Source organism: Emydura macquarii, unplaced genomic scaffold (assembly GCF_026122565.2).
Source record: "Emydura macquarii macquarii isolate MOO-44397 ecotype Brisbane River unplaced genomic scaffold, CSIRO-AGI_Emac_v2 contig_246, whole genome shotgun sequence".
Lineage (NCBI taxonomy): Eukaryota > Metazoa > Chordata > Testudines > Chelidae > Emydura > Emydura macquarii.
In genome coordinates, this window is record NW_027130383.1 from 27,508 (window position 1) to 45,907 (window position 18,400).

Genomic DNA, 18,400 nt, shown 5'->3' on the forward strand with positions numbered 1-18,400 from the left:
AGCCTGAGTTTTAGCTCTTCCTTGAGGTAGGCCTGGCTGATCAATGGGGACGTGGCTCATTCAAGTAGGTGTGGGCTGTATTAGTACAATATCTAGGAGACTCTTATCACAAGTTCCCTTCCAGTGCAGTCCCTTTTCCTGTCACATACGCTTCAGGTTTGCTACAGATCCACCGTCTTTCTATGTAGCACCGTGAGCTGCTAACTCCATTCACATCATTCAGATACGCGCAGTCACCGCCTCCTCTTATTGGGAACCTGCAACACAGAAGCCAGGGAGCTGGAGTCAGACAGAGGCTAGGCAGTTCACACCAGGGGAGCCATTCCCCAGAACGCAGGCCTGAGTGCGGAGCAGCTACTCTCAGCCCCTCAGGATCAGAGGGGAGGAAATAATGTGGTTCAGACCAAAACTGATGTTTTTTGGTTTCTCCCCCCAGTGAAATGAAAACATTCATTTCAGGTCACAAGGCACCTGAAAACAAAATGAAACACTGAGGAAAAAACTTGTGTTGCATCAAAAGAAACATTTCATTTAACCCCAAACCAAGTATTTCATTTCTATTCTGGGTGTTTTTCCCCTTTTTGGGTTTTTTTAAAGAAATAGCTAAATTTGAAAAAGAAAACATCAGTTCAAAACAAAAAGTCAAAATGTTTAGATTGGAAATGGCCAAAACAAGCCATTTCACTTATTTTTCCCATTCATTTTTCCCTCCAGCCAAAACTATTTGCTGAACTCCCAAGTAGTTACAGTGCCCCCAAAATGCATATTTCAGAGCGTTACCAGTTGCTGGGGAAAATATATGGCAGCAAATAGCTATAACCCAGCAAGTGAAAGGGCTAGACCAGGGGCTCTCTGGACAGAGTTCATCATCATCATCTACACCTTAAGGGCAGAGGCCTGTCAGGACAGGCTGCACCGGGGAGGGCAGGAGTGAAATGCCAGCAGCACCGGGGCTGCACCACAAACCCAGCAGCTGTTGTGTGAGGACATCAGCTCTTGCAGTGCTTCCCGTTAGAGCTGGAGCCACCACTTCAGACCTGGGTGACAAGCAGGATCAAGGCAAACACCCACATGGGGATCCCCACATTCCCACTCTGGCTAGTGGCAGGGATCACATATAGAACAGCCGTCTATGAGGGGGCCACCACCAACCTCAGTGGGCAGGGTGGGGTCTCCCCCTCCCCCAGGCCAGCAGTCTGTCTCCAGCTGGGTTGGGATCCATCCCAGTCAGGGGAGCACCCGCCCACCTGAGCAGAGGACTGTGTGGGATCCCCTGCTGACACCCTTTAAGTCAAGCCATGAGGAGGTGGCAGCAGAAAGCTCCCCACAGAGAGTCCTCGGCTGGGCTGGGCTTGGTGGAGCTCCCAGGCCAGCAAGTTTCAGAGATAACATCCCATTGAGATGCATGGGGCAGCTCCCCCTTCTGAGCTATTGGCTCAGGCTCTCTGCTGACTCAGGCAAGCATTGCTGGATTGGTTATACTCACATCACATTTCCCAGCATTTCTCAGCAACCACAAAGAACAGAGACTTCTCTTTTTAGATGTGATTCTGTTGCATTTACATGACTCCAGGATGTAGGGCCCAAGACACAGACGATAGCGTCTGGACCTCATTCCAATCCTGTCTGGGTATACAGAGTTATGTATCTAGATTTATATTGGGTACCTAACTAACAGTGGCCTGTCACAGTTTTGGAAATATGTATCTGCAACCACTCCTGGGTTCCTATTTGTTTTGCGACAGATTCTTTGATAGTGAATTAGTTTATCCATTGCTAGCAGGGTCCTGGCACAAAGTCCTATGTCTGGGAAGGTGCAGCAGGGCCAGCAGCAATGTAACGCCCCTGGTGGGAGAGTGGGGGCTTTGCAGAACCGCTGACTGTTAGGAACCCTCTATGCCCAGCAGCCCACAAAAGTGCTGGAGAACGGAAAGTTCCCAGCAGGACAGAGAATTTGCGAAAGGGACAGGTTCTCTAGCAAGAGGGGCAGACCATCGCCAGAACCAGACTGAGCAGGAGGAGTGGGGAGCAGGAGGGACCTTGCCTCTTCGAAACACTGAACAGAACCAAGATGACAGTGAAAGAGGAAAATACATTCAGGTGTTCTCTTCCATTGATCTGGAACTCTTGTGCTTTCCATTGGGTATGTGGGGGGGAAGGGGTGTGTGTAAGAAGTTCCTTTGCAAAAGGAACACATTCCTTGCTTTTACCTGTTACATGCCCTTACAAGAGTTACTCCGGAGTGGAGGGTGGAGTTCTAGGGACAGCATGCATAAGCTACTGGGAAGGTTTGGGAGAGTTAAGCACTGGTTTGGGGTCCTACAGTGCCTGGACTGTACCCCAGGAGTGTGCCACAGAGGCCCATCTGGTTGCCATTCAGACCCAGTGGGGCTGGAAGCAGGTGGGATCCGAAGGTTGGGTCCAATACAGCAGAATGGGGACTGTCCATCAGGGAGCACTCACCCAGCGCTCCAGTGGCTGGCCTGTGTAAGGGCTTGATCGGTCAGAAGGGTTTCAGGGAAGGAAGCGGGTTCTTTAGCTCCAGCGGCCGAGGTTCAGGCTTCTAGCGCTGAAGATCCAGGGTTCAAACCCTGCTCCTGGATCAGGCAGAGCTGGTTTTGTGATCACACTCGAAGGCCACTGAACTCCATCGCGGGGTGTTGTCTGGGCAGCCACCACTATTCTACCCCAGCCAACGGGAGCCCAGGAGCCCAGCCCCTGTGAGCAGCAGGCTCCTTCAGTGTCCTGCCAGGTTGTGGGTTCAGGGGCCTCACTGGCCAAGTAACTCAACCCTGCTGCCATCCTCCAGCAGGACCCGGACCCAGTTCAGGGCACCTCTGACCATGGCGGGCCCAGCACCAGGCCAGCACCACGCTGTGGGGAGGAGCTGAGGGTCCTGGGGACACGTCACTTCCCCACGTCTCTAACGCACACAGCAAGCAACCGGAGCAGGGCTGTGTCTGTCTGCTTCACTCACACTGAACGGTGCAGCCACCTGAACTCAACAGCTCACACACCACAATCCCCTGACCCAGGCATTAACAGAGGGGGAGACTCACAGGCCGTTGAATGCGGTGCCATCGGTCCATTTCCAAGGCTGTCCCTGCTCCCTCTGGAGGCCGATCCAATGGTCATGGACACCCTTATAGCGCAGCAGGAAAGTCTTAAAGAAAGCAGAGGGACGGCCTGGATCAGCCCCAGCTCTGGTGCACCCCCCAGGGCTGTGTGCGGCAGAGAATCCCAGTCACACCTTGACGGGCGCTCAGGTTATTTACAGGAGGGGCGGGGATTTTCCCCTCCCTCTTGCAAAGCACCAGGTCATCCAGACAGTAAGTATTACCCCCCCACTTCACACAGCCCCGCCCACATGCTACCAGTCACCTGCACCCCAAGTTCACCTGGGCTGGGGGCAGCTGCTGGGTCTAAGCTCTTGGCACAGACGTCTCCTCTCACAGAGCAGCCGCTGCTCCCCATAGCGAGGTACCAGGACGAAGAGAGTCAATCTGAACCGGGACGGGTCAACACCAAGGGAAGGCCCCCAAACCCCATCCTCAGGCCAGGGGCAGTGCCAGAGGAGCCCCCTCGTCCTCAGCTGGCTGCTCCTTTCCCACCCCCAGACCAGCAGCGCTGGCCGTGCTCAGTAACACCCCACGCAGGCAGCAGGCCGGGAGATGCTGGAGCCAGCGCTGCCCTAGAGAGGGCTGCCTCCCTGTTTGGGGTGAGTGGGGATCCCTGGGATCACACCCAGACACTAGGGCCCCGGGTCCAGCCAGGGCTGGGATTCAGCTGCTGGAAGTTCATTCGCTCTGGGCTCCCAGCACGAGAGGAGTCACAGCTGCTCCCCACCCCACAGGGCAGAGCCCCGATTCTACTGCAGCTGTCAGCGCTGTGCCCAGGCCAGGACACGGCAATTAGCGAGTCTCTCACCAATTCCTGCAAGCTGCCGATCCCAGCCAGGGAGGCGCCCAGTGAAGAGCAGTTGCTCTGGCAGTAGGTCCAGTTCCCTTCCGCATCTGAGAAATAGTGGCATTTCCTCTGGTAACCGACCCAGCCGTCCGGGCACGCGGGGCCAGCAGGGGGGCCCAGGTCAGCTGATGAAAGCTTAGCTAGCAATACTGAGAATGAGAATGTAACACGTGGGGTAAGAATTGCACCTAGAGCTGGGCATTTGACTGCTACAAAAGTAATTTGGTCAATTGACCAGTGAAATAGGGCAAAAATGATCAAATATTGTAAAACACCAATTTACTAGAACAGTAACAGAGAAGAGGAAGAGTTTCTGGTCTCCAGTAAGTTTAGCTTCAGATAGATCCTTAGGGCTAATTAAAAAAAAATGTACCTAACAAATATTGTAAATCAGAAAAAAACCCCACAAGCACGGCTCCAAGACGCAATAGAAAAGGCAGGCTGCCTCCTAAACCAGAGAGCTCTTGTTGGGTATTCGATAATATCTGACTGGGGCCAAGGCTTGCCAACCCCACTGGGACCCACAGCCAGGCACTGGCCAGTGCAATCCCACACAGGCTGATGGAGACGTTTGACACAGTAAATGTGCCTGGCAGGACGGGTTCCAGGGACACCCCCAGCCTGGGAGGGACTAACACAGCTCAGAGCATTTCACCAAGGGCACAAGATCAACAACTGGACGTTCAACCCAGCAACAAACAACGGTGAATAACTGGGGACGGGAGATAACTTTCACTCAAGGACATGAAATGGTCACAAGGAGGCGCCAGCAATAGGAAGTGGCCTGTTAACGCACACCATTCTCAGTGTAACTCACCTGTTACCTGCAGACTTCTCTTTCCCCAAATACAGCAGCAAGAAAGAACCTTGCTGGGAGCCCTCAGGGCAGCGTAACCCTTTCAGTGCCATGACAGAACAGCAATGGGGGGGTCGCCCATAATTGACACCAAAGGGATATTTGAAAGGCCAGGTCAGCTGGTGACTAGCTAGAGGCAGAGTTATGAGATGACTGTGTGTAAGAGCTGTGAAGCTGTTCTAAACCCTGCAAGAATCGCTCCTGCTCATCCTCAGCCCTAGAGGCATTTGCTACTGTTTCCTTTCTGTGGTTAGGAGGAGTCGGACTCAAATCCCTGCAGACATTTTCAAGCACATCATTTCTTTTGCACCACGGTAACTCAGTAGCTGGTTTTTAAGCCTCCCCGTGTGGCTGGTGCTCAATGAGGAACAGATGCTCTAAGAAGAGTTAGGAAACATGGCAGCTGTGAGCATGTTACCCTGGGGATTTAACTGTGCAGTGCATAGCCGCCCACCCCCCAACCCCAGGGAACTGACAGCAGAGAGGTCAGTGATAACCGTGGGTGACACAGGGTTTCTCCCAGCCATCTCCAGCTCAGACGCCACGTGTTCTGCGGAGCTCCCTGCACACGTAGGGGTGTGACCAACCCTAAGCTCGTAGGTCCCACCTTACCCAGTGCCAGTGCTGCCCATTGCAATAGCTGCCAGTACAGCAGGGAGCTGGGTTCAGGGCCCATCTGTACCAGAGCCATCTGCACCAGTGTAATCACGGTGCTGCAGTTACATCAGGGCAAACACCTGCTGTGGCTGCGCTGGAGCAGTGCGGTCACTCAGTGAACTGCACCAAGGGAAGCTCCTTTCTGCACCGCGCAGCACGTCTGCTTTAGCGATCTGCACCAGCTCAACCGCACGACGTCATGACATCAGCACCAAGGATTCCTAACGCCGGCTGCCTGGATTCAGTCCCCTCCGCCAGCTGCTAAACGCTCCTGGGGTCCAGTGAGCAGATCCCAGGGCAAGAGATCACTCCCACTCTGTGCCCATGTCCCAGCATCCCCTTCCTCAGATGACTGGCAGATACGGCAGGGTTCAAATTCACCAACAGCCGCCCTGTGACCTCGCCTAGCTGTCTGTGCAGACTGGGGCAGTGAATGGTGCTAAGGGGCCCTCATGGCCAAGATCAGTGACGGGGGGTTTCAGCGCTGCATTGACGGAGGTGACGACCATTGAATTCTCTGGCTCATTTCAATAACTCTGCAGCGCCTGCCGCCCACCCACCGGCATGCCCTGAAGATGCGGGAAGCCCAGGCTGCTAATCTCAGTGCGACACAGGGCAGGCAAAGGGCTCATTGTTGTGCTGTGCCTTGTCCCATCAGACACCCTGTAAGTGACTGCTTCATGGCGCACGGGAAAGGTGTCCCAAGTGCTCAGAGATCTGCTGGTGGGAAATAATGTCAGTCAGTGCATCCGACAGAGACAGCCCAGGTGCAGGGCCTGTGAGGGGCAGAAGGAGGGTCTTGGAGGAACATCCCCCAGGAATCCTCTGTCCCAGGGCAAAAACAAACTAACTAGGGGGAGAGATGGCAACTGTGGTTAGCTCCAGATGGAAAGGGATGTAGGGAGAGCGGGGCAGGGAGGGCTGAGAACTCACCTGCCAGGACAGTAGCGGCGATCAGAGCTGAGGATACGACTGCGAGGGCGACTCCGAGGGCAATGGTACATTTCCTGCAGTTACCATAAGTGGCTGAAAGAGAAAGACCCGTCAGGCAGGGCTGCGAGGACCCGTCTCACTGACAGCCCCAGGGCTGGAGCTGCCCGAGAACATGCAGCATCCTGTCCATTGCTGCTTCCGTCAGAGGCTCTGGGAGAAGAGCCGGGGGGCCAGGCAGGCTGGGGCTGGGGAACAGTCCCCCTTTCCCCTCAGCCCGGTGCCCTCCCCTGGCACCCCCAGCCACGCTGGCACCAGGCCTGGCCAGCTCTGGGTACAGAGATAAGGACCCGTCTGTTCCGGTGGCAGGAGTTCAAGCTGCCCCCCCTCCCCACTCCCGCTGTGCCCCTGCAGAGCGCTGGCTGTGCCCGCGTTGCCAAGTGCGCCTGTCACCGCACCCTGGAGTCTCACACTGGCCACACACAGCAGGAGGGAGGAGACAGAAGCAGGCAGAGGGGCCAGTGTTGTCACAGGGGGTCTGACACACACAGCCCCAGAGACACCTGCCCAGCCCGGCTGTGTGCACCAGACAGCAGCTGTGAGCCAGGGACCGGTGCCTGAGAGCCCCTGGCACTGATCCAGTCCCTGCTGCCCACAGACGGGGGTCGGGCACTTGCTGCTGCCCCTGAGAGCATGGCCCCATCTGGGGCAGTGTCAGTGTCTCTCTGCAGCCTGTTCCCAGCCAGCGACGCCCCATTACCTGGCTGCCCTCCAGTCTGCAGGTCTCCATCGCTATTAACAGGCACTTGGTTGTAAGTCGGCCGCATGACTTCCCCCATCGTCTCTGTCAGTGACACTCAGGCTGAAGACGCTGCAGGCGCTGGGCTGGGATCGGCTCCTCTCCCAAGTAATTGTGTCCCACCCAGGGGCAGCAAAGCCCAGCCGGGGCAGAGGTCCTGGTGCCAGCTCTGGACTCTCCAGCCAATCTGAAGGCAGAGACAGACCAAGCAGGACAGTTGGTTGGGGTTGTGTGTGTGTGTGTGGGTGGGGGTGGGGGGGATGGGGGGATTTGTGGTTTCTCTTTCCCCGCCTAGCAGCCCAACCCCCTGCTATGATGAACCCCCTTAAGCCCATCACCCCCTCTACCCCCAAAGGGCTTCAGAGACCTGCTCTGCTATGGAAACTGCCCACCAGGACTGGCCCTCCTGTGACAAAGTAAGAATTTTCAGTAATGTTTTATTAAGCCTATGTCTGCCTCAGTTTCCCTCTGTACCCTGCATTGTTACCCAGTGGAGGGGAAACGGTTAAGTTTTCTTTTGGGGGCAGGGCAGCACACGAGGCGTGGGTGTTACCTGAATGTCTGGGCTGCAGCAAACAGGATCACTAAGGAATTGGTTGAAACCAACCCAGAGCAACAAAGGGCCAAAGAGAAAATGGAAAAACCTCACTGAGCCCAGCACTGACGCTGGCCAACCCCGCCCTAAGGAGGTTTTCCTCCCGCTTCTCGGCAGAGACGCTGAGCCCAGACCAGCCTGAGGTCGAAGGCCTGAGCCAGGATCAGCAGGGATAAAGTGTGAGCCCCTGGAGGACGCTGGCTGCCCTCTGCCCCCACTGACTACGCAGGGGCTTGCTAGTGGTTTGCTCTGGCTTGCCCAGGCCGGACGCTGCTTTAACCTCGCTGTCTGTCTGTCTGCCAACCGAGAGACTTCCAGGGCCGTGCGCAGGTGACGAACAAACCCTGCCCTGCCATGAAAACGCTGCCTGTGTCACTGCCAGTTCCTGCGCGGTGCCTGCTCGCTGGAGCAGGACAAGTCCCTGGGCAGGAGTCTAAGGCCTTGCCTAGGCCAGCACTTCTGCCGCAAAGCTTCTGTCGCTCGGGGGGGGGGGGGGTGTTTCACACCCCGGTGACACCGTTTTGCCGGCAGAAGTGCAAGTGTTCGGTGTGGGCTAGCAGGGCTGGAGCCCAGGGGCTCAGGCTTGGAGGCAGTGAGGGCCTGTGACTACCGAGGTGACCAGATGGCAAGTGTGAAAAATCAGGATGGGGTGGGGGGGCAATAGGCAGCTGTGTAAGAAAAAGCCTCCAACAGCGGGACTGTCCCTATAAAATCGGGACATCTGGTCACCCTAGGCCTACCCTGGAGGGAGGAGACCCCTTAGCAGTCTGGCAGCTTGAAGGGCTTCCTCAGGAGATCGGGTAAACGCTGCATGTCAGGGTGCGCAAGACGTTGTTACGTGAAATCAGCTTAGCTTGACAAGAGCGAGGCCCTAGAGACAATTCTAAGCTTTGTTAGCAAGAGTTTAGCCTCCCAGGAACCAGACTCACAGACTGGCTTCTGTAAAGTCTCTAAAGGAAAGAGGAACTGTCCCAGGTCTGGAAAGTTCCCTAAACTGAAAATAAAAATCTGCTGCCCCTGTGGTCAGCAGAATAATCCCTGCTTCAGCAATAAAGATACGCAGTGTCAGCAAGACGACTAACTGTTAAGTAATAAACAACTAACGCCACCTTATTGCAAAAAACCCCTAACTAACAACCAATAGACTAATGAAAAACCAGGATAAGGCCCAATCCCCACAGGGATTGAGATGAACGTCACCTACCCTTAAGTCAGGCTAAAAAGTATAAGGCCTTGTGACCCCTCCCTGCCTGAGACTCTCCGTGGATGCGTGGAAGCACTAGCGAATGCCTCGGGCAGGACGGTTCCCTGGTCGCCACTCGCTTAGTAGAAGGAAGAAGGGGTCTTCTCGTTCTTGTATTGGTAAGCGCCTTCCTCCCCGCTTAGGTAAACCGGGACATAAGCGTAAGACTCCCCGGTATGCCTTGTTTAGGCTAATGGGCCCCCAAACCTATATTGCTGTGGGCGGCCTCTTGGCGGGTCTTCGCATTGCTCTCTTAATTGCTAGGTGCTGTTATTGTGCGGTCAACAACAACAACAACTGTGGGCATTTTCCCTCGGTGTCAGACGCCCGCTCCTACTTGTCATATACTATTTTCCGTGTTGGTCATAGATTGTGCCCTTATTTTGCTCCTTGTACTTGGGTTAGTGCTGAAACTCCTATGGCTTTATTGTCGAATGTTTCCCTTTCTTCTCTTTTTCACTACCTCCTTTAGTAAAGTAGAAGCTAATTTGAAATCATTTTGTCTGTTTGCTCCTTCCCGCCACCAAGACACACTTACAAACACTACACTGCACAGTAGCTCTTGTCCAGGGGATCCATGTCACTGCCTCTCACAAGTGTCCATGAGGGGATAGGGGAGCCCCCCCCCCACCCAAACACGCACCCTTCCTGGAGCCAGCCCAAGTGGAGAATCCTAATGGGGGCAGCCAGCAGGCAGCAATGGAGGGAAGGAAAACCTCCCCCACACCACGTGAACGTTCAGAGGCCGCACATCCTGGGGTTTCCCATGGGCAGGGGCAGTGCGGCTTCTGGAGGTTAGTCCTGAGCTGCAGAGCCTGATGGTCACTTGGTAGGTTTTTTTGGTCTCTCCCCTGAGTATCTGCTGAAAAGAATTCAAACCGGGGACAAGCCTGGCCCAGGGAGGACGAAGAGGGTTATACGGCATTAAACCTTCATCCAAAGATACCAACATCAGACCGCCCTTGTCAACCTGGTACCCAAGATTAGTGACTAACTGTCTCCCTGTGGTGTCCCCTACTGACTGTGCCTTTACACGTTACCTGGCAGTGAGGGGACAAGGGAAAACATCTCATGTGTATGGAAATTCTGGATGTGCCACCGTGATACCCTAGTGATGGCACCGATAACTGCACAGGGCGGTGGATGGAGATGACGTAGTGACAGTGGCCATCTCAGAAAGGCTGGACAACCCGGGGAGCTTGGCAACAGCCATTCTGAGGGAGGCGGAACAGCAAGGAGGAACAACAGGCGACTAAGCGATTTCTGGGAAAGGAAAGAAATCCTCCCATGTGAAGCCCTGCCCTGCCTCTCCTCCCCAAAAAAGAAAGATATGGCCACAAAAGAAAGTAGGGTGGATAAAAATTGGGTGGGGAAGGAATAAATTTTTTAAATTACTTGGATTTTTAATAAGATTTTCTTTTTAAAAACAAACCCATTTAAAATGAAATCTGAATTTAATATACAACATTTAAGGCCTAAAATTATAATCTCTTAAAACATTTACATAAGTATGCTGAATCCATGAGTCTTTATCAAAAACTTTGAGATAAGGCAGTTTTTCTGTAGAAAGAAGGAATCGGGGGAAACTGCAGAAAGAGAACTACTGTATTGCCAATGGTACTGAAATTCAAAAATAGTTTCAAGGCGTTGAAGACAAATGCTCAACCACAAAGTTAAATTACAGGCAGTGAAGATGTGGATGAATCAAGCACTTACTCCACTTCATTTTCTTGCTAATATTCTCAACCTAAAGTACCTAGAACCAGAGTTTGTTAATGTGGTAAACGAGCTTTTTGACAGCCACAGCCTCTCCTGCAGACCCAGAAAGAATATTTTCTTCATTCAGACAATTTATTCAAAGTTGAGAAATCAACTGGGAGTTGAAAAAGCAGGAAAACTTAAAAATGAGCAAGGATGGGAAGGGATGAAATCTACCAGTTTTAAAAATAACTGGAGAGACTTTGATGCATTTGAAAGTTTTCCCAGGCTAACCTGATAATCCATTTAATTCACTGACTGCAGTTAGTCCCTCTGTTTAATAAGTCATTTAATTGTAAAAATGGAACATCACTCCCCATTTCTAATGTACTAAAATGCACAACTATTAAGAATCTCAAAATATTAAGCCATGTAATTGTTTAAATGAACTGACAGTTACATGCTCTCTCCTGGTACAGCTTTTTGCTACCAGATTAGTGTAAAGACTATTTAGTTGTGCATCCAGATGTTGTGATGGTTCTATCAACCAATGAGAATGCACCTTCCTTTAGAAAATAACTGAAGAGCCAATGGAAAAGCTGATCAAAATCTATCATTTAAACCAAGGCTTTCCACTTGGTGATTTAAGTTGCCTTGATTTAAATCTACCCGCCCTGTGCACTGAGAACTGATTTTGTGAGGATGGCAGGGGGTGGCCACAGCAGGAGATTTGTTAGAGGTCAGGATCTGATTCCCCTCCCCCCCTTGTACACACTCATGTAACCAAACAGACAGTAACAAGCAGAATTACATGATTTCAGTCTCTGTTGGTGCCTCCCTCCCCCATTCTGTGGCCTTTCCTCTCATTGTTCCTCTTTTCTTGCTAACTGCATCAATTCGGCTCTGGGACGAGCTCATGGCAATACAGAGCCTCTGTTACACGGGCAGCAGGGGCTTGCCTGAAGAAGAGGTGAGGTCTCCAAGACATCTGCAATCCTAGGTCCTCTCAGTGGGACTACAGCCCCTGAGCACTGTCCCCTGCCATATTGGATCTTCCCCATTAGCTCCTCCCCAGACAGGCTTTTCTTCATGGTCTGTACAGTAGAACCTCAGAGTTACGAATACCAGAGTTACAGACTGACCGGTCACCCTGCAGCTCATCTGGAACCGGAGGCAGGCAATCAGGCAGCAGCAGAGACCCAAAACAAGCAAACCCCGCACAGCGCTGTGTTAATATAAACTACTGAAATATAACGGGAAAGTTGAATACAAAGACATGACTAGGTTAGGAAACTGTTTCCATGCTTGTTTCATATCACTGAAAATGGTTAAAAGCAGCAGGTTTCTTCTGCACAGTAAAGTGTCTAACCTGTGTGAGTCAATGTTCAGTGGTAACCTTTCCAAAAAAGCATCACGTTTATTCAGAGTTACAGACATTTCCCAGTTACAAACAGCTCCGTTCCCCCGGTGTTGGTAACTCTGCGGTTCTGCTGTACCAGGTAATGCAGTGAGTGATACCCGAGCCCTCTGTATTGCTCCTGCCATCATTCTGCTGCAATTTTGAGAGTCTGCACTAGGGGCAGCATTACACAGCACAGCCCGCTCCTGACTCCAGAACACAATTGTGTCAGTGACTCCAGGGAGTTGTTCCAAGGCCTGTGCAAACACTAACGGGTTATCAGTTCTGTGCACTAGTGCAGAACCTGTCACCCATAGATCTCAAGCTGCTTTGCAGAGCAGGGTGAGCATGTAACATCCATCGCAGAGAGGATGAAATTAAGGCAGAGGCAATAACCAACACACACCCTGCCGTGTTCACATCATCAGTCAGGGGCAGTCCTAGGACTAGAACCCAGGATCCTGACTCTGTCCTGTGCTTTACCAATACACAGCTGTCTGCCAGAGCTGGGTTTAAAGTGTGTGCTCTGACCACTAGACCTCACTGCCCTGCCCTGGGAAAAGAACTCAGGAGTCCTGAGAACCAGCCTTCTTCTAGTCCCAAAGTGAATCAGGAACACCCCCACCACCGCACACAAAGCAGTGACTCCTGTCCTAGAAGTCCAGTTGTGTGTTTGCTCTGCAGATCCTGGTGAGCCCTTTATCCCTGCACCTAGGGCAGAGGGAACGAGACACGCTGCTCCTGCCTGCTTGTCTGCCCCACAGCATCCCGAGGGACATCACATTTCAAAGTGATTCCCTGCTCCAGGAAGGGAAATGCCATAAAAAAGGGGGTTGAGTGGGGATGTTTTTGCCACTAATAAGAAACATGATGGAGAAGGAGATGCAGGTCTGGGGAGCCTCCTCTCCCGCTCCAACCATGTTTCAGCATGTGGGGGGGGGGGAGGGGGGAGGCACAGCTGTTGCAGTGAGATTTGGACACATCGTCCATTCAAAGTAAAGGAAGAGGAGTGCACAGCAGGGCCCTGACCTCAGATGGGTCAGCTGGGCACTAGCACAGTGCAGATGGTTAGGTTTCTAAATCCCCTAGACACTGCTGAGGAAGTCTCAAACCCTGATGCCAGCTGTCACATGGTTTGAGGGTCATTCGGTGCAGGGAACCTGCCGTAACACACTCCCGGGGTGACCGACGCGCACCGCTGTCACGCGCTCAGCGCTGAGGTGAGGTGAGGTCTCTGCCCCCGCGCGCCGATCTCGGCTGGTTCCCGCGTCTCAGACTCGGGACCTCTTCGCAGCAAGGACAAGATGGCGGCCGGGCCCGTGCAACGCCACCAGAGCCCGCGCAGCAAAGAACAGGAAGAGACACAGCGCCGCAGAGCAGAGCGTGTGCGAGCCGCCCGCTGTCTGCAGGGCTAGATCTGCCCCCCCCCCCCCCCGTCCCCCGCGTGTCTGCGGGGCTGGTCCCGGGCAGTGCCAAAAATAGACAGTGACTCACCCGCCTTACTGCTGGACGTTCGCTTTTTTCCACTTCTCCTCCTTTTCTGCGGTCGGGCGGGGCCGTTACACCCACCCCGTGACCTGCCCTCCCGTGTCCGGCTGCTGGATCTCACACTCACGTTCCGCTTTCGTTTCCTGGCTGCAGTTACCGCACGTGTGTGCATCACTCACGTCCATTGGTTCCGCGCGCGCTATTGAGGGCGGGAACTTATGCAGCCGACTTCCTCAGACTTCCCGGCTGACCATCGGGCCGCGGTGAATGTGCTGCCCCCGCTGTGCACAACTGTCAGTATCGACACACAACTCCTGACCTGTTCTCCGTACCGGGGGCTACTGGCTCAGGGTACAGATCTCACGTGCACCCTTTGATGAACTACCATGTGGAGATCAGCCTCGGGGGATCCCTGTAAAACCCCCTGTGCCCCCTGCCATTTGGCACCAAGGGCTCTCTGGGTCACACACACCTCGGTCCCCAAACGCCCTCTGTCCCAGCTCAGCAAGGCGGGAACTGGAGCCAGGGCGCTGCTATCGCGCTGTCTGCAGTGTCCTGAGAGCGAGGGCCAGCCCAGGGCAGAGTGCTGGGAACCAAAGCACAAACCCCAAAGTGTTTGTGATCTAGACTGAGATTTCACCATCAGTGACCAAGTGTGAACTCCTTAGATCCTGTCACACCCTAACCCGGGGGACACAGTCCCTGTGGTGCTCAGATCTGCCTCACCACCCGGGTGAGCCGCTTTTGTGATAGCAGGTCCCTTACACCTAGAATCACAGCAACGTTCAGGTTACCCCCAGTCCCAAAGATCCAACCACTTACCCCTGGTCAACAGCACCTTAGATCTCACACCAAAGACAGACAACGCTTGTAGCCAGTCTTATAATGAACAATATGTAGGTTTATTTAAAAGATTTGTTATTGACAAATTGATTGTTGTTCAAGCAGGTAAACAGATCTACACACGAGTTACAATCGTATGTTTCTAAGGTAATGGAAGTTTCTATAACAAGCTCCATGTGTGCTTTAGGCCTAACTCAAGCTAAGCAGCTGGGATCTTGCTTACAGCTAGAGACAACTTGCTTCTCCCTCCCAACCTCCCCCGCACGTCCAAGCAGCGCAGAGATAGATACGGTTCCTTCTTCTTGTTAGGGTTTGTATCCCACCTCCTGCCTTGTGCTCTGAGCTGTTGGAGATCAGCACTTCACACGCGTTAATGCCGCTCTGCTCTGGTGTTACAGTCACAGGCACCAACACAAACACTCCAACATCACCTTACAACGTGGGATACGGTGTCAGAACCGAGATTAATCCTGCCGCAGCTCACACGCATTCAATACAGGCTAAGCACTTTCCTATCATTCTAACAGCTACTTTAGCACACGGGTGAGCCAGCCTGATCATTGGGTGCCTTACACTGCCTTGCTGAAGTTGCTCGCACCTGGGCCCACCCCAAACAGCCTTCTCGCATGTAAGACAGGATTTTCAGTGAGTAGGAGCAGAGGCAATAAACAAAGATCCGGCACTTTCTAGCACTACAACAAACGACGCTGGATTCACCGACAGTTTTCTGCAGTAAAAAGCTTTCCTGGGGTGCTGCTAGGACAGTGAAAGCTGAGGCTGGCGTCGTGGCTCTTTTCTCAGGCAGAGTCCCTGGTGCAGCTGAGGCTGGGCTAGAAAGGCTGATTTGAGCAGTTTTACTGGCAGACAAAAGAGGTAGCAGAGGTGGACGTGCAAAATGTGCAAACGGCTTTTCTAGTTTTCACCCAAAGCGACCGTGTTCTGCCCAGGGATGCTCAGCCCATTCCCTGCTCTTCTGCAATGGATCAGACGGGAGGTTGACGAGAGATCACTGGCAGGTGTTTCCAGGACTAGTCTTAGAATACTCTTGTTATGAGCTGCCATCCGCAGCCGGCTCCTTTGCTTTTGTGAACACATCGGGTTTGGTGCAGATCCAGTATTTCTCACTGGTGCACAGTGAGGTGCTGACCCCATTCTGATCGTTCAGATACGCGCAGTCACCGCCTTCTCCTATCAGGAACCTGCAAGACAGAAGCCACAGAGCTGGTGGCAGGTGGGAGTTGGGTGTTTCCCGTAAGTCACAGACAGGAGGAGACATTCCCACAGCGCAGGGAGCTGCTGCATTCACAGCCCCTCAGGATTCCCCTTCCTGCAGCAGCAACAGGCCCCAGCCCAGCCCCCCGGCAGAAGGGGGCAGGTAGAAAGGGGGCAGTGGGGCAGCAGGGCCAAGAGAGGGTCTAAGATCAACTGGCCTCCATGGAATCTTTATGCTGGGTGGAGATTTTAACCCCAGTTCCTGCCCCCCCCACCCAGCTGGGTTTAGAGGGGCCCTGCAGGCCCAACCCACCCAAACCACCCAAGGGGAGGTTCCAGGTGAGGCAAGAAGCAGCAGAAATGCTGCACAGAAGAGCTGGGTGCAGGACACCCTGGGCAGTTCTCATCAGCTGTCAGGGCAGACTGAGGGGAGGAGGGTGGCTGGAGCGAAACGCCAGCAGCACAGAGACTGCAGCACAATCCCAGCGATCATTGTGTGACCCCAGCCATTCACGCAGCGCTTCCCTGAGAGCTGGAGGCCAGCGCATCAGAGCTGGGAACAGGGCGGGATCCAGGCCACAGGCAAATCCTCCCCCATGGTACCATCCTGCCTACACAACAGCCACATGGCTGCACTGGGAGGAGGCCCAGCACCACTCCTTGGGCAGGCCGGGATCTCGCCTCCCCCAGATCACCAGCCTCTGACTGTAGGTGGGCTGGGATCTGTCCCAGAAAGGGAGAACGCAGGCCCCACCCACCTGAGCAGATGGCTGTGGGTGGGAGGGGCACCCCACCAGCATCATAAGGACCCAATCGCTCTTTGGCTGTTTCCATAACATGGATTGGTGGGCCGGGCTGAACTCAGTATCGCAGACAGCGGGGACCCACAGCCGGGGAATTCATAGAGAGGGAGAAAAAGACTCATAGGTTGTTGAATTCGGTGCCATTGGCCCATTTCCAGGGCTGCCCCGGGTCCCTCCGCAGGCCGATCCAGTGGTCGTATTTCCCTTTGTGACGGGCCATGAAAGCCTACAAACAGCAGAGGGAGAGGCGGGGTCACAGCCCGGACCCTGCTGCTCCCCCAGGCTCTGGGCAGGGAATCCCAGTCCTACGCTGGCTGACGGGCTGTTTCCAGGGAGTGGCTGGGGATTTTCTCCTCCCTCTGGCACAGCTCTGGGTCATTCAGTATTAACCCTCCCACTCCAAACAGCTCCCAGCACCCCCATTTCCTCTGGGCTGGGGCAGCTGCTGGGTGCTGCTGGGTCTAAGCTGTTCCCTCCACCACCCATGCAAGGCCACGGCTGTGTGCACCAGATAGCAGCTGTGAGCCAGGGACCGGTGCCGTGAGAGCCCCTGGCACTGATCCAGTCCCCGCTGTCCACGGACGGGGGTCGGGCACTTGCTGCTGCCACTGAGAGCATGGCCCCATCTGGGGCAGTGCCAGTGTCTCTATCCCGCCTGTTCCCAGCCAGCGATGCCCCATTACCTGGCTGCCCTCCAGTCTCCAGGTCTCCATCGCTATTAACAGGCTTCTGCAGTGACACCTGGCTCTCAGTCGACCCAGCTGCTGACACTATTGTCTCTCTCAGCGACACTCAGGCTGAAGATGCTGCAGGCGCTGGGCTGAGATTGGCTCCTCTCCCATGTAATTGTGTCCCATCCAGGGGCAGCACAGCAAAGCCGAGCGAGGGGCAAGGTCCTGGTGCCTGTTCCCTGCTCCGGACTCTCCAGCTGATCTGAAAGCCGAGGTGGACCAAGCAGGACAGTTGGTGCGGTGTCTGTGTGTTGATTAGTGGTTTCTTGTTCCTGGCCCAGCTGCTCAACCGTCTACCAGAGGTGGTGCCATGATGATTAAACCACCTTAAACCCCTTCGGCCTCCTCCACCTCAAAGGGCTGCGGAGACCTTCTCTGCTACGGAAACCACCCACTGGGACTGGCCCTGTTGTGCTGAAAGCGGAGAACAGACAGATTTCGTGATTCAGTCTGTACTGAGCATGCTCAGTAACATCTGCTGCAGCCGCTGCCCTCACCCTGCCCTTACGGGGAGTCAGACTCCGTTGCCCACTGTTTAGAGGGGTAAAAAGGGGCAAAGGGGGCACATTGGAGGCGGGGATGGGCAGGATCTGATCAGGGGACAGAATTTTTACTGGCCTGGGCGGTGAAGCCGATGGAGATGGGAGTAGAAGAGGGGCTGAGGAGCAAAATCAGGGGCAAAGGGGGAGGTAAATGAGCCAGGGTTAGTGCAGGGGTGAGGCGCTGCCAGCCCGTGGCAGAGGCAAAACCCCAGCCCAGGGAGGGGTAGAGCGGGCAGCAGTGACCCGTGGGGATGAGCCACCTGTGACCTGCCCTGTGTGCACAAATAGTTCATCCCACGATGAAACCCAGAGCTGCCGGTAGCAGCAGCCCCGCAGCCCGGCCTTCAGTGGGTCCGCTTCACAGCAGCGCAAAGCGTTGCCGAGGAATAGTGTCACACTACACACACACACACACTAGACACACACACACGCGCCTGTCTCCTTGAGTGGTGATGTTGACCACAACAGCTCTGGCAGCGGCGCACACAGCAGCAGGTGGTAACTGCTGAACTAGGACCCAACACTGGAAGAGAAACTCCCTTTCCCCCCCCCCAATGGAAAAATGTTAACAAAGGGGGTGGGGAGGGAATGAATTTGACCATTATGGTTACACTTAAAAGCAATCCAAACATCTTAAG

The 18,400-nt window shown here is 54.1% G+C and overlaps 2 protein-coding genes across 2 annotated transcripts in view; one reads left to right on the forward strand and one right to left on the reverse strand.

Moving 5' to 3' along the window:
* LOC137153496 (C-type lectin domain family 2 member D-like) lies at window positions 1–13,765 on the reverse strand. The gene is made up of 6 exons (XM_067548921.1): window positions 13,638–13,765; window positions 7,170–7,395; window positions 6,413–6,505; window positions 3,928–4,115; window positions 3,060–3,163; window positions 1–257 (listed from the first exon to the last, which is right to left on the reverse strand). Exons 2-6 carry the CDS (start codon window positions 7,246–7,248, stop codon window positions 107–109), a joined length of 615 nt encoding a protein of 204 aa, XP_067405022.1. The 5' UTR covers window positions 7,249–7,395; window positions 13,638–13,765; the 3' UTR covers window positions 1–106.
* The window catches only part of LOC137153500 (C-type lectin domain family 2 member B-like), a 22,188-nt gene continuing 12,860 nt past the window's right edge, over window positions 9,073–18,400 (forward strand). Inside the window, exon 1 of the mRNA XM_067548944.1 lies at window positions 9,073–9,165. The gene's annotated coding sequence lies outside the window, so the exon portion shown is untranslated. The remainder of the gene's footprint in view (window positions 9,166–18,400) is intronic.